Source organism: Lethenteron reissneri, chromosome 11 (assembly GCF_015708825.2).
Source record: "Lethenteron reissneri isolate LAM-NWPU_2019-01 chromosome 11, ASM1570882v1, whole genome shotgun sequence".
NCBI classification, from domain to species: Eukaryota; Metazoa; Chordata; class Hyperoartia; order Petromyzontiformes; family Petromyzontidae; genus Lethenteron; species Lethenteron reissneri.
Genome location: NC_083789.1, coordinates 1337513 through 1365443, shown reverse-complemented (window position 1 = coordinate 1365443; position 27931 = coordinate 1337513). Strand labels below are relative to the sequence as shown.

Sequence of the window (27931 nt, the reverse complement as noted above, 5' to 3'; positions counted from 1 at the left end):
GGGCTTCATCCTAATTGCGTGGCTTGTTGTTTGTTTTTGGGCTCCATTTTATGCTGCTGCCGCTTGTCGATGACGATCGTGGACAACACGAGCACGCGTTGGCCTAGCGGGAGCAGTGGCAGGAGGCAGTGTGAGGATCAAAGCCGCCTCTGGTGATGGGGAAGGGGTGGAGTCGGCGGCATGATGGGTTGGCATGATTATGATGATGATGCAGTTGGTGGCTGAGTTTGGGGTACGATGATGATGATGTAGCCGTGATGTGCTGCTTCGTGGCCTCGGACCGGAAAGCCAGGATTTCACAGTCTCAGACACTTTTTTTTCTTGAGAACTGCTTTTTGTGTTTGGTGTTGCCCTTCCCGTGCACCTCCAATGAGCGCGGTTGGCTACGCACGGAGCGCGAAATTATTCCAACGTAGATGCATGTGCGCATCAAGAGACAGGAACGCTCCCCGTGGACCCATGACACCCGGCTACCTGCGGCAGGCAGACACGGGCCCCGGCTACCTTGACGCACGGATTTGCCGTGGAGCTGCACTCTGCTCACCCGACACCGCCCGCATCGACTGCACTGCGGCAGCTGCGGCAGCCCCAGCTCCCTCGGTGCCACCGAGCAAGCCAATCGATTATAGGCGTTTAAAAAAAAGGCAAAGCACTTTCATGCTCAGATAAACATAGTTGTGTCTTTCCTGCACTAGCGCTCCATCTTCAGAATAGTAATGATTACTATTCTTCACACATCTTGGACGCCATCCATTGGTGATCTGCAGTATCAGGGACAATGGCAGAACAGTTGATCTCCGTGGATAGCAAGACCTATACCGGGGAAGCGGAGCAGAATTAAAATGAGCTTCTCTGCACGATGGTTATGGGGTAGGGAATAAGCGTTAGGCTTGACTGCTACTGCTCGGGTTCGGCAAACAGAAGCTTACTCTCAGGAGGTAAGAGCACACGTGCGGATTTGAGTTTGCATCTCTTATGCATAAGAGACTAAAACCGAGTAAATTAACAGAGACAAGCGAACATCTGGGAGACATTTTCCCAGGCCTCATCATCTACCCTGATTGCTCTGGCAAGGTCTCGGGGTTTGCAAGCAGAGCGACGGCGCGGGGCCTCCCGGGAGGAGCGCACCGAGAGAGGCCCGGCTCGGCCTCGCGCTTCGGCCGATCCCCACGGGCCACGGGACCCGCGCCGCCGCCGCCGCGTTTCTCCCTCACTTTGGAACGTCCGCGCACGGCCCCGTCCGCGCGCTCCCGCGACCCCAGCCCTCGGCGGCGGCAGCACCGGGGCTTGACGCCCGAGGACGGCTCGCGCACCGCCCGGCTCGGGTCGCCCGCGACGCCGCGCGGCGGGAAAGCGGCGGTGGCATGCGAGCGGCCGCCCGAAGCGTCCTCCTCCGACTCCTCCGACTCCTCGGCGGGGGTCCCGGAGGGGGCCCCCTCGTCGTCCGCTTCGCGATCCTCGGCCCCGGCGTTCCCGGCGGCGGCGGCCGCGGCCGCGTGGACGTAGCGAGCCCAGCAGCCGGCCGCCGCCACCGCCGCCGCAGCCGCGCCGAGGTGCCGCTGGAACGCGGCCGCCGAGGGGCCATCGGCGTAAGCGGCGGCCGCCGCGGCCGCGGCCGCGGCCGCCGCGGCAGCACACGCGCCGCAGCCGAACGCGGACGCCGCCGTGCGGTATCCGACCGCGCAATCCGCGTACGAGCGGTACTCGTCGGCGGCCTCGCCGGCGTCGCCGCCCACGCCGCCGGCCGCCACGGCGCAAGCGGCGCGCTCCTCGCACTCGTGGCCGTGCGCGCGGCCCGTCGACAGCCGTGGCCGCTTGCCGTAGGGCGGCGGCGGCGACGGCGAGAGGGGCGACAGGCCGCAGTGGGTGGCGAGCCACGCCTCGGACGCCGCCGCGTACTGCCGGTGGCCGTGCTCGGACGACGCCGCCGCGGCGGCAGCGGCGGCCGCGGCCGCGGCGGCCGCGGCGATGGTGGCCCGCTGGAGGCCCGGGCAGCAGCTGTCCGTGCTCCACTCGCTGCGCAGCTGCAGGTGGATGCGCCGCAGGAGGTTGTTGATGAGCACCGAGCGGCGCAGCAGCAGCTCGGGGTCGTCCATGATGCGCAGCTTCTCCACCGAGAGCTGCAGGATGTGCGTGCGGTCCTCGGGCACCGGGACCCTCTGCGGAGGAGGAGGGGGAAGGGGTCACGCGCACGCGGGCGCCCACGGAGGGTTCGAGGCGAGGCTCTCCCGACAGCCGTGACAGACTGTGGGGACAAGTCCGGCACGGGGCTGGGTGGCCGGCAACCACGCCCGGTCGCCTTTGTATCCCCAGTGGCCATGTTTACACACCGCACCAGATACGCATTTGGGGTTGAACTTACCTAGGGGAAGGCCCAGGACCGGTTCAAATAATCGTCACCGATGTTGGCCGCGAGCGGTCATCGAACTCGATCAACTGGCTAAACGGGACTATCGGTGTAAAAAACAAAAATGGAAACCAACTCGCGTCGTGTGTCCGCACACGCTGCGTGCGCCAGCGAGCGGCATCATCAGCCGCGTGAGCGCTCCGCTCGTCGTGCAGGTGCCGCTGTGGAGGATCCTCACCTGCGACAGGGCCCTAGTCTGGCTCGACGAGGGCGCTCGCTCGGCGGTGTCGCTCCCAGGGCTGCGCATGGGCGGGTGTCTCCGTGTGCTCGTCATCCGGGAGTCTGCATGTTTTGATCGTTGGCAGCACCAGGGTCATGTCTCTTGGCGCGATCAGGCAGGAGACGCTGCGGGAGCCACGGGGTTCGCGTGTCAAGAACGGCGTGCCAACGACGTCAGAGCTCTGCCGGCGTGCGCGGCACACTTCTACCGCTTTTCCACTGCACAGCCGAGCCACAGAAGCGGGCATGGCGAGGCAGCCCGGGTGAAGGGAAGAGTCACGACTGATTCAGCCAGGAGTCAAACTCGGGCGTCCGGGTGGATATTGCAGTGTGAAAACTACGGCACGTTAAATTTTTATGTAAAGCTTTCGTGACTGCAGGGATTCATATTATTGGTTCTTTTGGTAAAGTCACGTAGAAGGGAAACAATGAAATAATAAAAATATAAAACAATAAAATGTCCCTTCTACGTGACTTTACCGAAAGAATCAAGAATACGGCACGTTAATTCGTGTACACTCATGGCAAACAAACTGCATTATGATCCCAGTGAGGAACGTGGCATGTATACTGCGCATGAGACTACAAACAATTAGAAACTGCTCAACAAGGGAGATAAATCCTGCCAGTAGCTCATTAGGATGTTTTGGATATGAGGCGTTACAGGATAATGGAGTCTAAAGTAACCGTACAGCATCGCCAGCACCACGTGTGGTCTCTGGCACGCGACTCGGCAGCGACTCGGCAGCGTGCTCTACTCTGTGCTGTCAAACGCTGATCTGAGGCGCAACAGCCCTGGTCGGCCTAATCCCGTGCACCCCCAGCACCTAGATCTCAGAGAGTGCCCTTGCCTCCTGAGCAGTCCACCAGCGTTGATGCAAGCGCGCCTGACTGCTGCTGATGAGACCCTGCGTGTCGACACCGGTTCAGAAGTGTGCTCGTCTTCAATCAGTGCTGCTGAAGTTAGCCACTCCCAGAATGCTGTGCGGCTGACGAAGTGTTTCAGAAGTAAAGCGACGGCTCCACGCGTTACAGAGGAGATCGTTGGACGATTTAGCAAGCGAATTGAGATTGGTAGGAGACGTTTAGCGGTAAAAAAAATATATAGAATAAATGTTGATTTGTATACGATGAAATGTAAACATTGTAGTGGGGTATGTATACATAGATCACCCTATATATTAAAATAATTACGCGGGGATTACAAATCAGATACAATGGGATTCCACTGCGATCCAGAGTTACCACCGTTTAATCTTTGCCACGCAATATCCATCCCGAAATTAAGGTCCCGACGGGCAGAAGAACCCGCGGCAAACCCAAACTTCAATACCGGGGCAGCGACGCCGGCGACTCGCGCTGCAGTCATCGGACTCGGCAGCGAGTCGGCGCAGCGGACGAGGCAGCGGTAGTCGCGTTCACTGGAACAGTCGCGCCGCAGCGATAGGTCACAACACAAGCAGAGGGGCAGCACAGGACATCTGGCTTGAAGATCGGGCTGTACAGGGCTGCATCAATAGGTTTAGATTGCCACGGAGGTGGTGGTATTGCTATTCCGCGTGTATACCCAGGGGAGCCTCACAGAGTCCAAAGACTCTCTGTTATCAGGAGGGTCCTGCCAAGTTTCCACAGTAGGGTGGGGGGGGGGCGATGTTGCTGCAGGTCATTTTTCAACATCGGAGTGTTTGGCCAACACGAGTGACGTTGTGTGTGTGTGTTTAATTTTAGCTAGGGGAGGACAGAACAGGGGGAAAAATCGAACAAACTCCACACAGAAAGGCATCGGAGTCAGAAATCGAACCCCATGCCCTTTTTGGCGGGTGTCAAAGTGGCGAGAGTGAATCTATGTTAAGCAAGAGTTGCGGGTGGACACTTTCGCACGGTGACGTTGAAGATACCTGAACGGCGGCCGCGATGCCAGACAAGTACCGGGGATGGGTTCGCTGCAATCGCTCAGGTCACGTGCTTGCACTCCGAGATGGATTGTTGCATCGCAGGGCCGTGACAGATGGCGACGATACGGAGCCAGCAAGGGAAACGCGATAATCTCATACATTACAAAACCCCATCCTCTCTGTCGGATGTGTGAAGCTGCATGTGTTGGAGTTACGGGCTTAATTTCTCTTGGGTCTGTCGGCAGCGGTGACTCGCTAAATTATTTCTGCACCCGGTGCACCACATCCAGTATACACCTCGCGATGGCCGTGGGCTAGTGGCCCGTGCCCACTTTCCAGTCTGCCAGCGACTTGGAGAGTATCCAGTAAGAACTAAAGCCCTTGCTTTGAGTCATATGAAAGTGGTGGCTAACCGGTAACCGGCCTCCTTGACCTCAGGGTGGTTTGACCTCGGAGTGGCTGACAACTAAGAAAAGGCAGACGAGCTTCCAGCAGGGCTGACAGAGCGCACCTAATGGTGGTGGAGCCGCGGGTGATGACAGCATGGATTTGCTAATGAGAGTAGCGACGGCTTTGTGCATTGCCAGCCACCGACGACTGCTCAGTGACGAGTGTTCCAATAAGATTAGAAATGGTGAAACATGTTTCAATGCTGATGGAAGTGCTGTTCGCAGGTGTGGTCAGCTAATGATGGTGTAACGTAGGCAGGGGTTTTTTTCAGATCGTTTGCAGGTTGGTATGCTACCTCGCCGTTGGGAAACGGCAGAATTAATGTTGCCCATCTGATTGGTCCCTTGTGCACAGATAAACCATGCTCGAGTGTGCGTGTTTGTTTATTTATATTATCCTGATATTCACGTTTATATCGCAGGCAGATAATGCAACGTGGTCAAAGCCTCCTAATGTACTCACCGCCCTCAAGCAAACCGTAAGCGCTCGCGCTACTCACGCGCGTTGTAAAGACGAGACGACGACCTCGTTTATGACCGAAAATCATCAACCGCGCTTAGCCAAAATAGCGATGCAGCAGCCCTCGGTGGGAATCTCCAGGAGAGAGCGAGCGAGCGAGCGAGAGAGCGGATTCCAACAAAGAGCTTCGGTTGTTTTGCACATGCGACACCATCAAGCACCTTCAAAGCAAACTGTCTTCCCTCCCGCCTTGCCTGGGTATTATACCACGCGAGCATACCAATGAGGTCATTATAAACACTCCCTGGGTGGGTGCGAGAGAGGCGCGGAGCTGCCTGCCAAGCTGCACTATCGCCAGCTGCAGTTTTTTTTATAAATAAATTCGCACCGCACATCTCAGCCGGTGCAAGAAGACAACAACCGCTGTGCGCGGGCGAGCGCTTGTGTGTGGATTTGACTTGTACGCATTAAGCCAGCCTTCTTCATCGTGAGAGCGAGGCAGCCTTCTTCATCGTGAGAGCGAGGCAGCCTTCTTCATCGTGAGAGCGAGGCAGCCTTCTTCATCGTGAGAGCGAGGCAGCCTTCTTCATCGTGAGAGCGAGGCCGCCTTCTTCATCGTGAGAGCGAGACAGCCTTCTTCATCATGAGAGCGAGGCAGCCTTCTTCATCATGAGAGCGAGGCAGCCTTCTTCATCGTGAGAGCGAGGCAGTCTTCTTCATCGTGAGAGCGAGACAGCCTTCTTCATCATGAGAGCGAGGCCGCCTTCTTCATCGTGAGAGCGAGGCAGCCTTCTTCATCGTGAGAGCGAGGCAGTCTTCTTCATCGTGAGAGCGAGGCAGTCTTCTTCATCGTGAGAGCGAGGCAGTCTTCTTCATCGTGAGAGCGAGGCAGTCTTCTTCATCGTGAGAGCGAGGCAGTCTTCTTCATCGTGAGAGCGAGACAGCCTTCTTCATCGTGAGAGCGAGGCAGTCTTCTTCATCGTGAGAGCGAGGCAGCCTTCTTCATCGTGAGAGCGAGACAGCCTTCTTCATCGTGAGAGCGAGGCAGCCTTCTTCATCGTGAGAGCGAGGCAGCCTTCTTCATCGTGAGAGCGAGGCAGTCTTCTTCATCGTGAGAGCGAGGCAGTCTTCTTCATCGTGAGAGCGAGCCAGTCTTCTTCATCGTGAGAGCGAGCCAGTCTTCTTCATCGTGAGAGCGAGACAGCCTTCTTCATCGTGAGAGCGAGGCAGTCTTCTTCATCGTGAGAGCGAGGCAGCCTTCTTCATCGTGAGAGCGAGACAGTCTTCTTCATCGTGAGAGCGAGGCAGCCTTCTTCATCGTGAGAGCGAGACAGTCTTCTTCATCGTGAGAGCGAGGCAGCCTTCTTCATCGTGAGAGCGAGCCAGTCTTCTTCATTGCGAGAGCGAGGCAGCCTTCTTCATCGTGAGGGCGAGACAGCCTTCTTCATCGTGAGAGCGAGCCAGCCTTCTTCATCGTGAGAGCGAGCCAATCGGAGCCATTCCCTGTACACCTTGGGGTGCGACAGGGATGTCCACTGGCTCTTACGTTATTTTAGATTTATTTCGACCACGTAGTTCGTGAAGCCTTCAATAGCTGCACGGGAGGAATTTCCATCTGGTACAGATACAATGGGAGGCTGATCGATGCCCGGGTGCGGTCAAGGGATGGCTCCCTATTGCTCAACCACGTTATGTATGCCGATGATCTGGTGAATGCTGCTCACTCAGAGGAGGAGTTGGAGGCGCTGCTGCTGAACCTGGAGCTTGCCACTAAGAGGTGGGGCCTTACCATCAGCCCCACTAAAACGAAGCACCTGCCTGGGTATTTTGTACCATCGGACACTCCATTCCCACAACTCCCAATTGGTGATAGGGCAGTTGTGGAGAGTGGAGAGTTTCCCATACCTGGACAGTGTGCTCATGACCGGCTCCGGTTTAACAGCAGAGGTCTCACTCGGAATCAGTAGAGCGGCATTATATTTTCATCGGTTGCGTAACGCTGTGTGGAAGCTACCTGGTCTATCGCTCCGCACGAAGCTTCAGGTATTCTCGGCCACGGCCATTCCCTCCCTTCTCTACGCTTGCCAAACGTGGACCCCCCTAATGGAACATCTTCGCCAGTTAGAAACATTTAGGCTGGCCTGTCTACGATACATCCTGGGTTTAACCAGGCTGGATTGTGTGACGAGCTCAGAAATCCTTGAAAGATCTGGACAAAGTTACATTGGTGAGCTCCTCCGGCAAGCAAGGCTGCGTTGGCTGGGTCAGGTAGCCCGCATGCCCAGCCACCGCATGCCGAAACAGCTTTTGTTCGGCCGGATTGAGGGGGCTAAACGGGCGCGGCACGGGCTAGAGAAGAGATGGAGTGATGTGGTACAGGAGGACGTGGAGCTGAGTGGACTTGCCGATGACTGGTACCAGCGGTGTCAAGATCGGCCTCTGTAGAGGAAGCTCGTGAAGGACGCTACTGGGCAGTTGGAGGCAGTCGCCCTCCAACAACAATGGAGGGCGGAGGAGCGACGCTCACAACAACGAGCGGAGCACCGGGTGGATAAAGCACAGCAAGTTGGCACAGTAGGGGGCACAGGTGGTGCATCAGCCAGTCATCTCGGTCATCTCAGTCAGTTGACCCGTGGCACCTGGGTCTGCCCCGTGACCTCCTGCCAGCGGGCGTTCGACACTTCACGTGGCCTCAAGGTGCACATGGCCTGGCACAAGCGTCGTGGTGACGTCACCGCCTGAGAGTGTGTGTGTGTGAGGGTGTGTGTAAGTGTGGGTCGCATTTGTCTCCCCCAGTGGCGATGTTTACACACCGCATCGAGTACTCGATTGAGGCTGAGCCGACCTACGATCGGTTCAGATAATCGCCACCGGTGTTGGCCGTGAGCGGGAATCGAACCCGAGTCGCCGGGTTCGTAGCGCTGACCGCTACACCGCCGCTCCCCTACCACCGTCACCGTCACCACAGCACGCTGGGAGGAAGCGCGCTGAACAGGAATGTTTCATCACAAACAGCCGCATGGCCGCAAATGCGTCTGTGGTGCCACAACGACGGGGCCGCTCTGCCGAACCAGGGAGCCGCCCGGCTTCCCCCACCGCACTGCCCCCCATCACCCGCCCCACATAAGCACACACCCGCACGCATTCCCCCCCCCCATAGAGCTGGAAGGGAAGGTCACCTGATCGACCGGTTTTTATCCGAGAGACCCTTATCGGGATTAATTCTCACGGTTTCCGGCGATCAGGGAATTGGATGACCTCCCCGTGCTACGTGGCACCGCGGCGCTGCGGCCGGCCTTAATATGGTAGGTCGTGGCGTGGGGCATTCGGCCACCGCGGTTGAGGCGCATTTCCCCCCACACACACCCCCACGAGTCGACGGGGCAAGCAGGGGAGGCACGAGACAGCATGAATAGCGGGGTCACAGGGGCTGTTGCGCATAGTCATGGAGGGTTGGGATAATTGCGCTTGAGCGCGCAGGCCCCATTGTTAGGGAGGGTAAGGGATTAAGTAGGATTTACGCCTTGCACGCGGCACACTGATTAGCATATCAACAGCACCCAGAACCGCCGTGCGCGTGCCAGAGGATCGCGAGCCCATTGTTTAGCGCAGCATCCCCTTGAAGGTAGGGAGGATAAATAGAGGGGCGCAGAGGGAAAATAGCTCCCTTCTCTCCAGGCCAGCGGACCAGCAGGACTTCCAGCCAGCGACCCGGACGTCCGTGCGACGCATCGAGGTACGCTGTTAGCGCAGAGAGCAGCGAACCTCCGCGGGCACCAAGCAGTGAGTGGGGAGGTGAAGTAGGGTATCGTAAGCCGATAAATAGGGAATAGGGTACAGGTTTAGTGGAATAGGCCAGCCTCGTCGACTCACTGATTCCACATCAATTCGCAGGTAGCATATAATAAATCATTAATAGCGAAGCGTGGTCTCGCGTGATCTTGTCGTGCGGTGTGAGCGTGTGGGTGCGCTGTGTGCACAGTGGTTCGCCACGTGAGTGAGCGCTGCGCGGAGCTGAGCGCGCGGGTTGCGCGTGGGTACGCAGTGATTCTGTGGTGCTGCGGCTCGCCTCGGGGGAGCGCTGCGCAGAGCGGTGAGAGAGTGGGTGTCGCGTGTGTTCGCTCCGTGTGTGATACAGGCGCGCGAGTATAACGTGAGTTGAGTTGGAGTGCGCGGAGCGGCGTGTGTGTGGGCGTGCGTGCGTTCGCCCCGCGTGGGTTGCAGGCGCGCGATTAGGAAAGGGAAGTATCATAGTAGAGAGGGGCAGAATACTAATCGGTAATTAACCATGCCCATTACGCGGACCCGCGGTGGAGGGGAATCCGCGGGCGACGGCTCCCACACCATAGGTGAGGAACTTAGCAGCGGTTCGCTTAGCAGCGGGGGGGCGATTGATGATGCTAGCCCGGCCGTTAGCGTTATCGAGGGAGGGATCTCGGGGGCTAGCGACCCCCACACGTCACGCCGCTCGCTCGCTGCTCGCCTGAAGGGCGCTCATCGACTCCAGAGACGCCTCGCAGCGTGCACGAGGGCGCCGTCTCTCGTGAAACACGCCTGGGCCCCCCCTCCCATACACCCCCACCCTCCGATACCCCCCCTCCGATACCCCCACCCTCCGATACCCCCCCCCCCCTCCGACACGTGTTCTGAGCTCACCCGCGGCGTGAGATGAGCGCCTGTCAATGAAACCCAATCGCTGCAGGGGGGCGACGTCCTGCGCACAGGCCGCGTTCATAGGAACAAACGTGCACAGGAGGCGGTGGTGGGCTCGTGCCCGATCCTTCACGGCACACGGCTCACTGACACTTCAGGCCACTTCGAAATGACCCGCAAATTATATTGATGCGTCCCTAGGGGGGACGTTGTCCGAGCCGGCAACGCGGAAGATAATTTCGCCGCTGCGCCGAGCCACCGCTGTCGCGACAAACTCGGCTTGGCCGGGTTCACGAGGTGACGAGTCCGTGTCAATTCGTCGACAAGAATAACGCCTCCGAATCATTGACTTTGCTCGGCCGGCATTGGCACGAAGATCGCCTTGCTGACACTCACGTGGACATCCCGGAGCCTGGGAGTCAACTCACCAGTGAAAAACAACAACAACCTCTTGCCACCTTTCTAAAACAAACACAAGAAAGCGTCTCGTTCACCTGGTGCTCATCTCCCTCGGCGGTCCCGAGACGGTGGTGGAAAATCCTCATTCGTGTGGCAAGGACCAGTCACGCCGCACGAAGACAATCGTTACGAGGTGATCCCAACCACCGTTTGAGTTTCGCAATCTCTCAATGGCGAGTCGCATCCTCTGACACAACAGCACGAGTGCACGTCGCGTGGTTGATTGCCTGGGAATTCTAAATCTAGTTTTTCATTTCACGAGACCATCTTTCCCGAGGGGAATCACGCCGCAATTGTGAAATCCACGTCTCTGCCGAGACATCTCGTCAAATGCGACAGCAGCCATTGCACTGCGTGAACCCGCAGAACCCATGCAGTCCACACAACAACCCCCCCACCCTCGTACCTCGCCTCCCCCACTCTCGTACCCTGCCCCCCCACTCTCGTACCTCGCCCCCCCCCCACTCTCGTACCCTGCCCCCCCACTCTCGTACCCTGCCCCCCCCCCACTCTCGTACCTCGCCCCCCCCCACTCTCGTACCTCGCCCCCCCCCACCCTCGTACCTCGCCCCCCCACTCTCGTACCTCCCCCCCCCCCACTCTCGTACCTCGCCTCCCCACTCTCGTACCTCGCCCCCCCACTCTCGTACCTCCCCCCCCCCCCACTCTCGTACCTCGCCCCCCCCCCCACTCTCGTACCTCGCCTCCCCACTCTCGTACCTCGCCCCCCCACTCTCGTACCCTGCCCCCCCCCCACTCTCGTACCTCGCCCCCCCCCACTCTCGTACCTCCCCCCCCCACTCTCGTACCTCCCCCCCCCCACTCTCGTACCTCCCCCCCCCCCACTCTCGTACCCTGCCCCCCCCCCACTCTCGTACCTCCCCCCCCACTCTCGTACCTCCCCCCCCCCCACTCTCGTACCTCGCCCCCCCCCCCACTCTCGTACCTCCCCCCCCCCACTCTCGTACCTCGCCTCCCCACTCTCGTACCTCGCCCCCCCCACTCTCGTACCTCGCCCCCCCCCCCACTCTCGTACCTCGCCCCCCCCCACTCTTGTACCTCGCCCCCCACTCTCGATCCTCGCCCCCCCCCCACTCTCGAACCTCGCCCCCCCCCCACTCTCGAACCTCGCCCCCCCCACTCTTGTACCTCGCCCCCCACTCTCGAACCTCGCCCCCCCCCCACTCTCGTACCTCGCCCCACTCACTCTTGTACCTCGCCCCCCCCCACTCTCGTACCTCGCCCCCCACTCTCGAACCTCGCCCCCCCCCCCACTCTCGTACCTCGCCCCCCCCCACTCTCGTACCTCGCCCCCCCCCACTCTTGTACCTCGCCCCCCACTCTCGAACCTCGCCCCCCCCCCCCACTCTCGTACCTCGCCCCCCCCCCCACTCTCGTACCTCCCCCCCCACTCTCGTACCTCCCCCCCCCACTCTCGTACCTCCCCCCCCCCACTCTCGTACCTCGCCTCCCCCCACTCTCGTACCTCGCCCCCCCCCCCCACTCTCGTACCTCCCCCCCCCACTCTCGTACCTCCCCCCCCCCACTCTCGTACCTCCCCCCCCCCACTCTCGTACCTCGCCTCCCCACTCTCGTACCTCGCCCCCCCCACTCTCGTACCTCCCCCCCCCCACTCTCGTACCTCCCCCCCCCCACTCTCGTACCTCGCCTCCCCACTCTCGTACCTCCCCCCCCCCACTCTCGTACCTCCCCCCCCCCCCACTCTCGTACCTCGCCTCCCCACTCTCGTACCTCGCCCCCCCCCACTCTCGTACCTCGCCCCCCCCCCCACTCTCGTACCTCGCCCCCCCCCCCACTCTTGTACCTCGCCCCCCACTCTCGAACCTCGCCCCCCCCCACTCTCGAACCTCGCCTCCCCCCCCACTCTCGAACCTCGCCCCCCCCACTCTTGTACCTCGCCCCCCACTCTCGAACCTCGCCCCCCCCCCACTCTCGTACCTCGCCCCACTCACTCTTGTACCTCGCCCCCCCCCCCACTCTCGTACCTCGCCCCCCACTCTCGAACCTCGCCCCCCCCCCCCACTCTCGTACCTCGCCCCCCCCCCCACTCTCGTACCTCGCCCCCCCCCACTCTTGTACCTCGCCCCCCACTCTCGAACCTCGCCCCCCCCCCCACTCTCGTACCTCGCCCCCCACCCCCACTCTCGTACCCTCCCCCCACTCTCGTACCTCGCCCCCCACCCCCACTCTCGTACCCTCCCCCCACTCTCGTACCGCCCTCCCTCCACTCTCGTGCCGCCCTCTGACACCCCCCGCTTAGGAGAGTTCTATGGAACCAGCTGCTGATTTCCGCGTCATCGGCGGCAGGCACCTGGTGGTGGTGAGCGTGGTGGTCAGCGTGGTGGTCAGCGTGGTGGTGGTGGTGGTGAGCGTGGTGGTGGTGGTGGTGAGCGTGGTGGTGGTGGTGGTGAGCGTGGTGGTCAGCGTGGTGGTGGTGGTGAGCGTGGTGGTCAGCGTGGTGGTGGTGGTGGTGGTGAGCACGAGGAAGGAATGGCTCCAAATCCAAACCATTTCCCATTCCAGAGGCCCAACTTTCCCCAAACCGAGACGTCTCGGTCTTGCTGCCCAGCTCCTTGCCCACCGCGCTGAAGTCAACACCTGCACAAGACGGGATTCGGTGAACAACACTTTGGTTGTTAGTGGGGGCGCGGGAGCAGGATGCGAGGTCGTGGCGTGCGAGTTGGAGGTGGGGGCGAGAGATCGAGGGCGGTGTCGGTGGGGGGCCTTGCAGGCCGTGCCAACTGCTAACAGGCGCCCTGCCCTCTGCTATCGGAGTCAGAAGTTGTATGTCGACTGGAGGAATCCGATGAGCTATGAAGCTCTTTTATCACAGATCGCGCCCTGCAGGCGGCAACGATCGGGGCTGAAGAAGAGCGCGCACCTACGCGCTCTCTAGACTCACATTCAGTGCGGCAGTGCTGGACTGACGTGGACGCAGCACCTTGTCTGGGCCACTCCTGATCGCGCTGCACTCACTTCCTCTGCCTGCAAGCCCCGTGACGACTCACACCCCGTGATGCCGTGACGACGGAGCTGAACAGGAGGGCGACGCTACAACCTGGCCACGTGGAATGTCCGAACGCTGTCGGAAGCTGGGCTTTGTGCTGCCTGGACCTCAGCAGTAGAGGAGGTCTGGGGGCCTGGGTCGGGCACCTGTTACTGCAAGGCGTGGACAGTCCTCTTCTACTCAGGGCAGGACAACATCAAACAACACGGAGTGTATCTCATGAATAAAATAACGGAGGGGGCTTGAGAGCATGGCAGAGAGGCGTGGGAGGCTGTGGATCACGAGCTGTGTAAACTCCCTGTCAACACGAGGCGAGCAACAGTGGTGGTGGCGGTGGCAGTGGTTGCCTATACGCCCCCACAGAAGACGAACATTAATGTCGGGACGCCTGCAAGGCGAATGAGTCACACACTTTCCATGACCCCATCTCACAAGTGTTGGCCCTCAAGCGGCCGCTTGGGATAGAGTCATCTAATTAAGGTACTCATGAGCCTGAGTGAGTCATGAAGATAGCAATTGGGCAGGAGTGATTGGAAGATGTGGGCTAGATCTGCTAAATAATAATGGAGGAGGGTGTTATATAATTGTGCAGGCTATGGCTGCGTATTCACCATTACATTGTATCGTCACTTGTGCATTCCATACAACATTTTGGGGTCATGCTAGCTTCAAGTAAAAATATCCGCTGGACTGTGTAATGATAGGACAACGAATGTGAATCCATGTCCTTGACACCAACACCTCCCATACAGCTGGTCGGTCTACTGACCATTGGCTCGTCATCTTCATGTGACTGTCATTCTTCTATTGGCAACGTTGGCATTCACCGAGGAACCTCCTTATAACCCGACAATAGCCCTGATATCAGCGAGCTATTAACATTTGGCAGTGAGAATTGAATCATCACTTGCAACTGGGATGGTTTATCAAAACATCAGATATCCATTATAGACATTGGTCTCTCATGAATTCGACCAGTCAAATGCGGGGAGCTCAGCAGGGTCGAGTGGATACTTTTAGGACGGGCGACCAACACACACGAGTACACCATCATGGGGCTGCCAGGCTGAGTTGCCGACACAAGAGGGCAGTGCAAAGGCGAGCGTTGTACCGTACTTCGGTGTTATTCGCCTCCATCAACCGGCACTGATCGGTGATGAGGATGCACGGCGTGGGGATGCTGTCATCCAGCAGCGAGTTGACAAAGAGAGCCGCGCTCGTACACACGAAGGTTCACCCTCGCTAGGGCTCATCAGCGTGGTCTACCTACCGGTACTGACACTGCATTGGATAGCTCAGTCTCATTAGGGCAAGGAGACTCACATCTCGGCCGTGGGGTGTCTGCAAGTTACAGCAATATAATATGGATCGCCTGCTAGCTCAGCACGGGAGATGTGCAAGACGTCGTGAAGAGTGACGTTGCATTCGCTGATATGCAGAATGGACAGAGAATCGCTCAACCTGTGCATTTATCAATTGTGCATAACGTATGCTTGCATCACGCATACGCCTACACACAATTATACACAAATCCACAAACACATTTGTATGACCGAGAAATGCACCAGCATCTCAAGACCCCTTCCAGAATGCACGATAGAGACAAAGCGACCTCAAATGCAGCTTCAATAAAGCCAGCACCTTTGTAATCAAGGTTTAAAAATAACATTCAATGTCACCCTTAAAGAAGCGTACTATCAAACGTGTGTGTGGAGCTACATTAACGATGATGATTGATGATGATGATGCAGTGTAGACCCGCAGAGCTGCACGGTCGGTGTCTGCGTCCCCTTTCGCTGCTCCTCCATCGTTCATCCGACGCGCGACTGTGAAGGAGCCAGCGTCGTCAAAGAAGTCTGCAGCTCCGCGTGACGGAGTGACCCTTCTTCCCGTGCGCCCCGCCGGGCCCCATCCATCACACAACACGCGCGCGCATCTCTGATTTACAGCCTTCTTTTCATTTCAATCCATCCCCTCCCCCTCCACCCAGAAGAGCGGGCAATCAGCACCGCGTGTGAATCAACTCAAGGTATACCAACGCGGCCGCCATTCGCCCCCGAGTGACGGCGACGCCACCACGGCGCCTGTGCCAGGCCAGGTGCACTTTGAGAACCGCGTGAGAGTGTCGAATGTTCGCCGACGGGAGGTCACGGGACAGACCCAGCAGGTGCCATGGGCTGGCTGACTGAGATGACTGCGAGATGCAGCTGTACCCCCCCCCCCCACCAGCAGGAGTAAAACCCACTGAATCGATTTTTCCTGAAATCTATTGTCGCATAAATTGTCCGACAAGCCCCCAGGATATCGTCACGAGCGACACCACAGGCCACTCGGATCCGTCGTCGGCAGCGTGGCCGAAAATTCCCCACGAGGCTACTCCTGAAGCCGTCACCACGGGCTCACCACCAACCTCGACACGACTGTGGCATGAATGCTGCTGATCAACTCACCGCTGTTCGAAAGCAGAGGCAGAGTGTCGTGAACGCAAACTGTGACGGTGTGAACTATGACGTCGTGAACTGTGACGTCGTGAACTGTGACGTCGTAAACTATGACGTGAACTGTGACGTGACTGTGATGTGTCGGCCGCCGTCACAGTTCGGAGGGGTTTATGTTAACGTCACAGCTGTGAGCTCAGCTGCTGAAGCTATTTCCTCGACCTTCGAAATGTGAAATACAACAACCGGGCATCTCCATCTGCGCCACGTGCCTGGATAATTACTAACGCGATGAATGGACCTGCTTTGGTTTTCCAGGATGTCCGCATATATCATCGCTGCATACACACACTGGTCAATAGCACTGCTATGAAACGTCCTGTATCATGGCAGAGAGATGGAAGCCTGTGACACGTGGTCTATCATGTTGTTGTTATTGTTCACGAGTGGTGTTTTGTGACGTCTGCTCGTGCACATCATCTCGAAGCAGTGTCTCACCACGAACATTCACTTTCACCAATATCACTGCCCCACACAACAACATATATACATAATTGCGTTAATCAAAAGGACGACGGTTCGGGCAATGGGTTCTTCTTCATGGCTGGATAGAGAACCCAGAGGGGATTGAGTACAAATCACAAAATAACAAAACCACGCAGACGCCTCGCTCGGAGCCGCGGGACACGGAGCAGTAAAATGTCTGCAAGGCTGCTGCTGCTGCTGCGCTAAAGGGCGGCACGGGAACAATGGAGTGCTTGTGTCCTTGCCAAGGTATGCTGGCCCCGGGGGGGGCGGTGTGCGAAGGAGGGGGGGGGGGGACAAGAGGGGGGGGGGGCAGTGGGTGTTCCGGGGCTGGTACCGATCGAGTCGGATTGATCGGAGCGCATTATGTAGGATATGGCAGGAGCAGGAGGAGCAGGAGAGTCGCTGCGGGATTGTTCGCTCTCGCACCCACGAGCGGAGGGCTCGACTCTCTTCCCGCACAGGGAGGGTGGCTCGCGACTCGTCCCGTCTCGACAGGCGGACTTCGCCTTAAAAGGAAGCGAGCGAGCGAGCGAGCCAGACACAAAAGTGACCGCCTTCACAACATCTGGCCGCCGACGCGGCGATGTGAGCGCTTGGGGCATGCCCTGCCCCGTGTGTACGCACACACTCACAAAGATACAAAGATCCCCCGTATAGCCTGAACAGACTGTAGGGGCAAGTGCTGTTAGCGAGCACCTATGAAGGCCGGAACGGTACACGAGGGGGTGGGTGGCCAGCACCACGCCCGACCGCCTTTGTCTCCCTAGTGGCGATGTTTACACACCGCACCAGGTACTCATTTAAGGCTGAGTCGACCTAGGGGAGGCCCAGGACCGGTTCAGATAATCGTCACTGGTGTTAGCCGTGAGCGGGAATCGAACCCGGGTCGCCAGGTTCATAGCGCAGCGCGCTAACCGCTACACTACCGCTCCCCAGACACACTCACACACACTCACACACACACTCACACACTCGCACACACACTCACACACTCGCACACACACTCACACACTCTCACACACACACTCACACACTCTCACACACACACACTCACACACACACTCACACACACACTCACACACTATCACACACACACTCACACACACACACTCTCACACACACTCACACACTCGCACACACACTCACACACTCTCACACACACTCACATACACTCACACACACACTCACACACTCTCACACACACTCACATACACTCACACACACTCACACACTATCACACACACACTCACACACACACACACTCGCACACACACTCACACACTCGCACACACACTCACACACTCTCACTCTCACACACACTCGCACAGTGCTGGCCGTCCTCCATACAGCACTCACGACACGGGGCTCAAATCAAGCCAGATGGCAGAGGCCGGTTTTCAAATCGAGTCCGCGCATTCACCGCTCACTTCGCCTTCACAGACGTGCCCCCCCATCCACCCCACAAGGGCGCGTCCTAGCCAGTGACCCCGGCTCGGGAGTTCAACTTCCACGAGACACTCCACTGCCGAGTGAGACACTCCACGAGACACTCCACTGCCGAGTGAGACACTCCACGAGACACTCCACTGCCGAGTGAGACACTCCACGAGACACTCCACTGCCAGAGTGAGACACTCCATGAGACACTCCACTGCCGAGTGAGACACTCCACAAGACACTCCACTGCCGAGTGAGACACTCCACGAGACACTCCACTGCCGAGTGAGACAACCCACGAGACACTCCACTGCCGAGTGAGACACTCCACGAGACACTCCACTGCCGAGTGAGACACTCCACGAGACACTCCACTGCCGAGTGAGACAAGCCACGAGACACTCCACTGCCGAGTGAGACACTCCACGAGACACTCCACTGCCGAGTGAGACACTCCACGAGACACTCCACTGCCGAGTGAGACACTCCACGAGACACTCCACTGCCGAGTGAGACACTCCACTGCCGAGTGAGACACTCCACGAGACACTCCACTGCCGAGTGAGACACTCCACGAGACACTCCACTGCCGAGTGAGACAAGCCACGAGACACTCCACTGCCGAGTGAGACACTCCACGTGACACTCCACTGCCGAGTGAGACACTCCACGAGACACTCCACTGCCGAGTGAGACACTCCACGAGACACTCCACTGCCGAGTGAGACACTCCACGAGACACTCCACTGCCGAGTGAGACACTCCACAAGACACTCCACTGCCGAGTGAGACAACCCACGAGACACTCCACTGCCGAGTGAGACACTCCACGAGACACTCCACTGCCGAGTGAGACACTCCACGAGAAACTCCACTGCCGAGTGAGACACTCCACGAGACACTCCACTGCCGAGTGAGACACTCCACGAGACACTCCACTGCCGAGTGAGACAAGCCACGAGACACTCCACTGCCGAGTGAGACAAGCCACGAGACACTCCACTGCCGAGTGAGACACTCCACGAGACACTCCACTGCTGAGTGAGACAAGCCACGAGACACTCCACTGCCGAGTGAGACACTCCACTGCCGAGTGAGACAATCCACGAGACACTCCACTGCCGAGTGAGACACTCCACGAGACACTCCACTGCCGAGTGAGACAAGCCACGAGACACTCCACTGCCGAGTGAGACACTCCACGAGACACTCCACTGCCGAGTGAGACAAGCCACGAGACACTCCACTGCCGAGTGAGACACTCCACGAGACACTCCACTGCAGCGTGATACAATCCACGAGACATGAATCCGAGTTATTCGCCGTTTCAATTGCGTTCGACAAGCACCGTCTCAGACACACACGCGCACGAACACACAAACACACACACACACACGCACGAACACACGCACCAACACACACACGCACACAGACACACACGCGCACGAACACACACGCACCAACACACACACGCACCAACACACACACGCACACAGACACACACGCGCACGAACACACACACACCAACACACACACACCAACACACACACGCACACAGACACACACGCGCACGAACACACACGCACCAACACACACACACACCAACACACACACGCACACAGACACACACGCGCACGAACACACACACACCAACACACACACACACCAACACACACACCACACACACACACACACACACCAACACACACACACACGCGCACCAACACACACACGCACCAACACACACACACACCAACACACGCACACACGCGCCGAATACATATGCAGCACGTCGCATGCATCCAATCCGCCCGGCGGGGAATAGCCACGGAGCAGTGGGGTGGGGGGGATGGCGGGGTGGGGGGGATGGCGGGGTGGGGGGGGATGGCGGGGTGGGGGGGGATGGCGGGGTGGGGGGGATGGGGGGATTGGAATGGGGGGGGGGAGAATGCCGTGGCCTGCGCAAGTTGGCCATTGTCATTAACATCGCTTTAACCCGATACCGCCAGCGTCGATCAATCTCATTAGGCCGCCTAATGGGTGGTGCAACTCACTCACCGCCCGCTGTGGAGGAGGAGGCAGGAGGATCCGTGGCCGAGCTGGCGGGCCGGGAGGCGAGGCGGCGAGGGGCTGCTGCTCCGCGCGCTGCCCGGACCGCCGCCGCTACCGCCGCCGCCGGGCTGTGATCCGGGCTGTGATTCGCGCTGTGATCCGGGTGAGCTCCACCGCCCCCGGCTCCACGCGTGGCCACGCGCATCACCAGAGCGCCGGGGACTGCTGATCCTGATCCTCCTGCTGCTGCTGCCGCCTTAGCAGCGGGGCAGCGCAGCCGCCACCACCACCACCAACAACAACAACAACCCAACAGCATGCGTCAACCAAACGCGGGGGGGGCCCAAAAAGCGTTAAAATTATATAACGGGCGACGTTTCGGCCAATGGCCCCTCCCGCGTAGCGGAGGGATCAGAGAGGCGGCGTGATATCGATCTGCAGCGCGCACCGGACGAGCGGCCCATTGCCTGTGCCCGTGAGAGTGGCAATGGGTGAATGAGGAGGGCACGGCGCTCCTCGCGCTGGCGAGGGGGTCTGTGCGGCTCGGGGAGGGGAGCGGTGGGGCGAGGGAGAAGCGGCGCGGCGCGGACAGGATGATCATCCATCACGACCCCATACACTCACACACACACACCTACACTCGCACACACACACACCTACACACCAGTGGCGGCTCGTCAATAGAGGGCGCAGGGGCGCCGCCCCCATCAATATTCCAGAAATATACATATACAAAATTTATATAAAAATACATAAATAAAATATTTTTTTCATACGATGTGCCGGCTGGTAGTAAGAAAAGCATCAGCATTTAATAAAAACTGGCTTTAATCGGTCAACTATTTTCTATGTTTTTCAATGTGTTTTATGCGGGGCGCCGGACAAATGGATGTCTATGTGAGACTTTACATTTTCGGACAGCATGTGACCTGAAGCTGGTCTCTAATTGGTTTCTTAAAGATTCTCCTCGGGGCGCAAGTCGTTGCGTCCCTGGCCAATCAGAATTGGATACATGTTATTTTATCCAATCTGATTGGTTCTCGTCACCTGTCATTCAAATTTACGCTGTAGGCCACTACTGCGAGTGCGAAGGCGACACCACTTTGACACTTGCTAGGCTGATCAAATTTTTTGTGTAAACAATGGCAGCAGTTCATCCAAATTCTGTAATTTATTTACAAAAAAAACCCTTTCACAAGGCTTTCGCTGGAAGAAATAAAAAAGATAAAGGATCTCGGACCGGACCAACCCGATTTACAAATCCAGCAGCAGGCCAGTGACAGAGGACGAAGCTACACACGAAGCTTCACCCGCGCTTGTTATGAGAAACGGAGGTGGCTGGCTGGATGTGATGTTAGCAATTCTCTTTTTTGTTTTCCCTGTCTTTTATTTCAAAGTGTCGGCACTGAAGTTTTGTGGACAACGACGGGGGTAAGAGACCTCAAACATCTCTCTGACAAATGCAAACGTCATGAAAGTAGCCGCAGCCATATTGATAATAGCATGAAACTAACGTTTTTATGTTCAAGTAGGAAACATGCTTTTTGGTACTTTGGTCTGAAATGTATATAAAAGAGAAACATTTATGTTCAAGTAGGAAACATGCTTTTTGGTACTTTGGTCTGAAATGTATATAAAAGAGAAACATTTATGTTCAAGTAGGAAACATGCTTTTTGGTACTTCTTTTGGTCTGAAATGTAAATAAAGATCATCAAAATTTATATTCAAGTAGTCAAAATGGCTTTTGGTACTGCTTTATATTTATTTGCCCCCCTCAATAAAATTTAAAAAATGTGCCCCCCCAAAAATAAATATCACCAGCCGCCACTGCTACACACACACCTTCACACACACCTACACACACCCCTACACACACACCCCTACACACACTTACACACCTACACACACACACACCTACACACACACCTACACTCACATACACCTACACACACCCCTACACTCACACACGCACACCTACACTCACACACACCTACACACACACCTACACTCACACACACCTACACACACCCCTCCACACACACCTCTACACACACTTACACACCTACACACACACCTACACACACACCTACACTCACACACACCTATACACACACCTACACTCACACACACCTACACACACACACCTACACACACACCTACACTCGCACACAACAAAAGACAAAGATCCCCCGTATAGCCTGAACAGACTGTAGGGGCAAGTGCTGTTAGCGAGCACCTATGAAGGCCGGAACGGTACACGAGGGGGTGGGTGGCCAGCACCACGCCCGACCGCCTTTGTCTCCCTAGTGGCGATGTTTACACACCGCACCAGGTACTCATTTAAGGCTGAGTCGACCTAGGGGGGGCCCAGGACCGGTTCAGATAATCGTCACTGGTGTTAGCCGTGAGCGGGAATCGAACCCGGGTCGCCAGGTTCATAGCGCAGCGCGCTAACCGCTACACTACCGCTCCCCACTCGCACACACACACATATACACACACACCTACACTCACACACACCTACACACGCACACACCTACACACACACCTACACTCACACACACCTACACACCTACACACCCCTACACACACACCCCTACACACACTTACACACCTACACTCACACACACACATCTACACACACACCTAAACTCACACACACCTACACTCACACACACCTACACACACACACACCCCCTACACACACCTACACACACCTACACACACACCTACACTCACACACACCTACACTCACACACACCTACACACACACACCTACACACACACCCCTACACACACACCCCTACACACCTACACACACCTACACACACACACCTACACTCACACACACACCTACACACGCTCACACCGACACACACACACCTACACACACCTACACACACCTGCACACGACTCCATATACACAACTACACACACACAGCCAGACACACCCCGACCACATAACCATATACATCCAGGCAGTAGATCTGCACAAAACCACACGCGACGTTCAATACACATCTCACACATCCCCACGCAGTACACACCCACCCCATGCACCCACCTCACTCGCTGCACCCCCCTCGCCATCCCGCCACCCCACCCCCCGCCACCCTACCCCCCGCCCCCCCCGCCACCCCCCCGCCACCCCCCCGCCACCCCCCCCGCCCTCCTTCCCCCCCCCCCGCCCTCCTTCCCCCCCCCCGCCCTCCTTCCCCCCCCCCCCGCCCTCCTTCCCCCCCCCCCGCCCTCCTTCCCCCCCCCCGCCCTCCTTCCCCCCCCCCCGCCCTCCTTCCCCCCCCCCCGCCCTCCTTCCCCCCCCCCGCCCTCCTTCCCCCCCCCCCCGCCCTCCTTCCCCCCCCCGCCCTCCTTCCCCCCCCCGCCCTCTTTCCCCCCCCCTCCTTCCCCCCCCGCCCTCCTTCCCCCCCCCGCCCCCCCCCGCCCTCCTTCCCCCCCCCCGCCCTCCTTCTCCCCCCCCGCCCTCCTTCTCCCCCCCGCCCTCCTTCCCCCCCCCGCCCTCCTTCCCCCCCCCCGCCCTCCTTCCCCCCCCCCCTCCTTCCCCCCCCTCCCCCTCCCCCGCCCTCCCGCCCTCCCCCCGCCCTCCCGCCCTCCCCCCGCCCTCCCCCCGCCCTCCCGCCCTCCCCCCGCCCTCCCGCCCTCCCCCCGCCCTCCCGCCCTCCCCCCTCCGCCCGCCCTCCTTCCCCCCCCCGCCCGCCCTTCCTCCCCCCCCCCGCCCGCCCTTCCTCCCCCCCCCCGCCCGCCCTTCCTTCCCCCCCCGCCCGCCCTTCCTCCCCCCCCCCGCCCGCCCTTCCTCCCCCCCCCCGCCCGCCCTTCCTCCCCCCCCCCGCCCGCCCTTCCTCCCCCCCCCCCGCCCGCCCTTCCTCCCCCCCCCCCGCCCGCCCTCCTTCCCCTCTTTCCCCGCCCTCCCGCCCTCCCGCCCTCCTTCCCCCCTCTCCCCCTACTCCTCTCTCCCCCCCGCCCCCTCCTGCCCTCCTCCCTCGTCCTCCGCCAGCCCCGGGGCGCCCTGGGCGCGCCCCGGGTCGCTCCGGGCAGCCCGGAGGCTCCACTTACCCTCGCTTCCATCGCGGTGACTTCATGGTCTCTTCTCCACCATGACTCGTTTCTTCTCCTGTTGGACACGACCTCTGCAGATGTTGCTTTAATCTAAAACTCATTTAGAGATCACGCACGCGTGTGTATGTGTGTGTTTGTCCGACTGCTCAGCAATAAAAGTCTTTCCTCGAACAGAGTCGTTCAGAGTCGTTCCTCCTCCCCCGTCGCTAATCCTTCATTGCGTGCCCTCTCCGCTGTTGTACATCTACCGGGGAGATCGCTGACCGGCCCGGGGAAAAGTCGTTCATTCCTTCATTCATTCCTTCATTCATTCGTTCGTCGCAGGCGGGGAGGGACGCTCCCCCGGGTCCCGCATAGAGGCGGCGATGCCGAGTGAGCGGGATGATGAAGCGATGCAGTTGAGGCGGAGCGGGGGGGGGAGCGGGGGGGGAGCGGGGGGGGGGGGAGCGGGGGGGGGGGAGCGGGGGGGGGAGCGGGGGGGGGTGCGGGGGGGGAGCGGGGGGGGGGAGCGGGGGGGGGGAGCGGGGGGGGGGAGCGGGGGGGGGGAGCGGGGGGGGGGAGCGGGGGGGGAGCGGGGGGGGAGCGGGGGGGGGGAGCGGGGGGGGGAGCGGGGGGGGGAGCGGGGGGGGGGGGAGCGGGGGGGGAGCGGGGGGGGGGAGCGGGGGGGGAGCGGGGGGGGGAGCGGGGGGGGGAGCGGGGGGGGGAGCGGGGGGGGGAGCGGGGGGGGGGAGCGGGGGGGGGGAGCGGGGGGGGGGAGCGGGGGGGGGGAGCGGGGGGGGGAGCGGGGGGGGGAGCGGGGGGGGGGAGCGGGGGGGGGAGCGGGGGGGGGAGCGGGGGGGGGAGCGGGGGGGGGAGCGGGGGGGGAGCGGGGGGGGGAGCGGTGGGGGGAGCGGGGGGGGAGCGGGGGGGGGAGCGGGGGGGGGAGCGGGGGGGGGAGCGGGGGGGGGAGCGGGGGGGGGGAGGTGGCCGCGGGGTAGGGGGAGGCGGGGGTGGAGGGGGTCGCGGGGGGAGGGGGACGCGGGGGGAGGGGGACGCGGGGGGGAGGGGGACGCGGGGGGGAGGGGGACGCGGGGGGGAGAGGGACGCGGGGGGAGGGGGGACGCGGGGTGGGGGAGGGGGACGCGGGGTGGGGGAGGGGGAGGGGAGGGGGACGCGGGGTGGGGGAGGGGGACGCGGGGTGGGGGAGGGGGACGCGGGGTGGGGGAGGGGGACGCGGGGTGGGGGAGGGGGACGCGGGGTGGGGGAGGGGGACGCGGGGTGGGGGAGGGGGACGCGGGGTGGGGGAGGGGGACGCGGGGTGGGGGAGGGGGACGCGGGGTGGGGGAGGGGGACGCGGGGTGGGGGAGGGGGACGCGGGGTGGGGGAGGGGGACGCGTCACTGAGTGGCGGTGTTCGGGATATGGAGGCTCGGCTGTCTCGTGCCGGGCCCGCGTGTTGCGGAGCAGCGAGTTTACGGGACTGAGGGAGATGGGGTTGGAGGACGCCGTGGAGTGTGCGAGCCTCTTATAGGAGCCCAAGCGAAGACCACAGCGGGGGGGGGGAGGGGGTTAAAGCTTCGCCAAGCTGTGTTCCACTTTGTGAATGAATGAACGCGCTCATTATACAAATTATGAAGGCCTTTAAATTATCCCTTTCCTAATCTACTTGTCCGCAAGCAAGGATTAGCTCGCAAGAGAGGCCGCGGACTGACCCGCAATAATAATAATAATTATTAATAAAATGTCGGGGTTATTTCTTTGATCCACTGACTCTTGAGGCGACGCTTATCTGAAAATGTCGAGCCCGGAGCCAGAGGTGGAAATTCCAAAATTCCCGTCGCTCATCCACCTGGCAGGGATCGTGAATAATTTGCATCGCCAGGTTGCCACAACCGCCTCGGGCTCTCTCGTGTCCCCCGCCCGAGTGGAGGCTGTCTGCCAGCAGCGGCGCAAAGCGAGGAATTGCAGCGCTGCCCCTTCACCAACTCACATAGAACAAATATTGTTCTCTCACCGCTCGAAATCAGGCGACGAATCGCCTTGACTTGCGTGGCAATCATCCATTCATGGCGACGCGCTCTGTGTGTATATAACCAATTACAGCTATAACGTGTGTAGACACATTTAAAGCATCGCCTGATGTCTTAAATTGCAGGATAGTAGTAATTCTAGATTTGAAGCTTTCGTGACTGCAAGGATTCATACTCTTAGGTTTTTTCGGTAAAGTCACGTAGGTAAAAAATAAAAATAAAATAATAATAATAAATGAAAATAAATCAATTAGTAGTAATGTTCAGTCTTTGAAATCCCTCTGTCACAGCACTACCATGTACGGGAATTATCAGTGGGATAATTGCGTGGCAATGTATGGGACAAATAAGAGGCAGGCAGGAGCGAGGCGCGTGCATGGGCAGACGCTGGCGAGCCGATTTCACAGCGATTGAACAAAGAGCAGCTCATTCTTCCCCACTCGTTTCAAATAAATACCCCCCTCCCCCGCCCCTTGGGAAATCAAAGAACAATTGTGGAAGTACTCAATGAAGTGTTTACCCACTCATGATTAGGTGCGCATTCATTCATCAAGCGACGTACATTCTCACGCTCATGATACACACAACGTATCACGTGATGATTATACAAATAACGTAATAAGCGTGTTATGCTAATGCGTATATGGGATAGCATCATGAACGCGGACAGACACATCAAGCGGCCAAAAAGAAGCTATTAATTACAATAATTTTGAGCAATGATTGCGTCAATTTATTGATTGGCCAGAAAAAAAAAATCCGCGATGTAAATGAATCACATCGAGAAAGGGATTGTGTTGCAACTACAACTACTCTGCATTAGAATGTATACCGCGTCTGATGCAATTAGATCTCGAGACGCTTTACAAGAAATAACCTGTTATGCATGGCGGCCACCCACCCGTCCGCTACCCAGGCTCAACTTGGCTTCCGAGGCTCGGCCGGGCGCGCGCCCCATCGCAGCCACGGGGCCTCTCTGGCGAGTTGCTGCAAAGCGCCTCCGCAGCTGCTGCTGCAGCTGTCTGGCCCCGCTTGTGCGCCCCCCACTTGGCCACAAGCACAACCCCCACCCGACCCCCACCCTGGATGCGACACGACTCCGACAGCGGTCCTCCTCTGCTCTGCTCGTGCCGCGACAGAACACGGCGAGTGGGTGGCGCGGCGCCCTCAACGAGGCGCAGAACGCGTCGCTGTTGGCTGCAGCCTCGTCATGTCCAGCCCGGAGTGGCTGGCGTGCAGCCACGGGCGCGGTCGGCTCTGACAGCGTCGCGTCGGCTGCGCTTGCATCACGTTCCAGCCTGCTGTGTATTTTGGCTGGGTAGTAAATCTCAGATGAACGTCAAGCTCCAATGACTCCGATTAAAAATAATAAGTGATTCATATCCCTTTGTCCATCTATTGGTGAACAAAGCCCCACCCCCCACTCATTGTTGTACGTAGAACTTCTTTTGCACCGTACGTAGCCAACCGTGCGAACCGGCGGAGCGAGACCATACATCATCGGCTTAGTGAAGCAGGAGGTCCAGGACCGGTTCAGGTATCACTCGCCACCGATGTTCGCCGTGGCTGGAATCGAACTCTGGGAGTTGGGTTCCAGGCACAGTGCGCGAACCACCATGCCACCACCTCCCTGCTGTTGTCTCATCTATGCGTTGTAAAATCATGGGCCCCATATCGAATGTTTAGTGGATGTCTCAAATGCTTTGAGAACTGCACCGAATACCACTTTATTTAGACAATGAAGAGCCTGCTAGGATTTACTCCTTCGCAAGATGCGAGATGGAAAAGAATATCGGCTGAACATGCAACATTCACACCCAGAT

General features: G+C 59.0%; 1 protein-coding gene across 1 annotated transcript; it reads right to left on the bottom strand.

Moving 5' to 3' along the window:
• SERTAD4 (SERTA domain containing 4) lies at positions 1 to 27112 on the bottom strand. Its single transcript, XM_061549740.1, has 5 exons — positions 27010 to 27112; positions 24098 to 24155; positions 20032 to 20281; positions 2586 to 2752; positions 1 to 2159 (listed from the first exon to the last, which is right to left on the bottom strand). The coding sequence occupies exons 4-5, from the start codon at positions 2679 to 2681 to the stop codon at positions 1053 to 1055; spliced, it is 1203 nt and encodes a 400-aa protein (XP_061405724.1). The 5' UTR covers positions 2682 to 2752; positions 20032 to 20281; positions 24098 to 24155; positions 27010 to 27112; the 3' UTR covers positions 1 to 1052.
• Between the last annotated feature and the right edge of the window lie 819 nt (positions 27113 to 27931).

What these genes read in the sequence shown, in the direction of transcription:
- SERTAD4 (XM_061549740.1), bottom strand. Translation starts at nt 2,681, where the DNA reads ATGACGAGCACACGGAGACACCCGCCCATGCGCAGCCCTGGGAGCGAC. An exon ending in AGACTAGGGCCCTGTCGCAG is followed by an intron (nt 2,160 to 2,585) that starts GTGAGGATCCTC and finishes CCTCCTCCGCAG; the next exon opens with AGGGTCCCGGTGCCCGAGGA.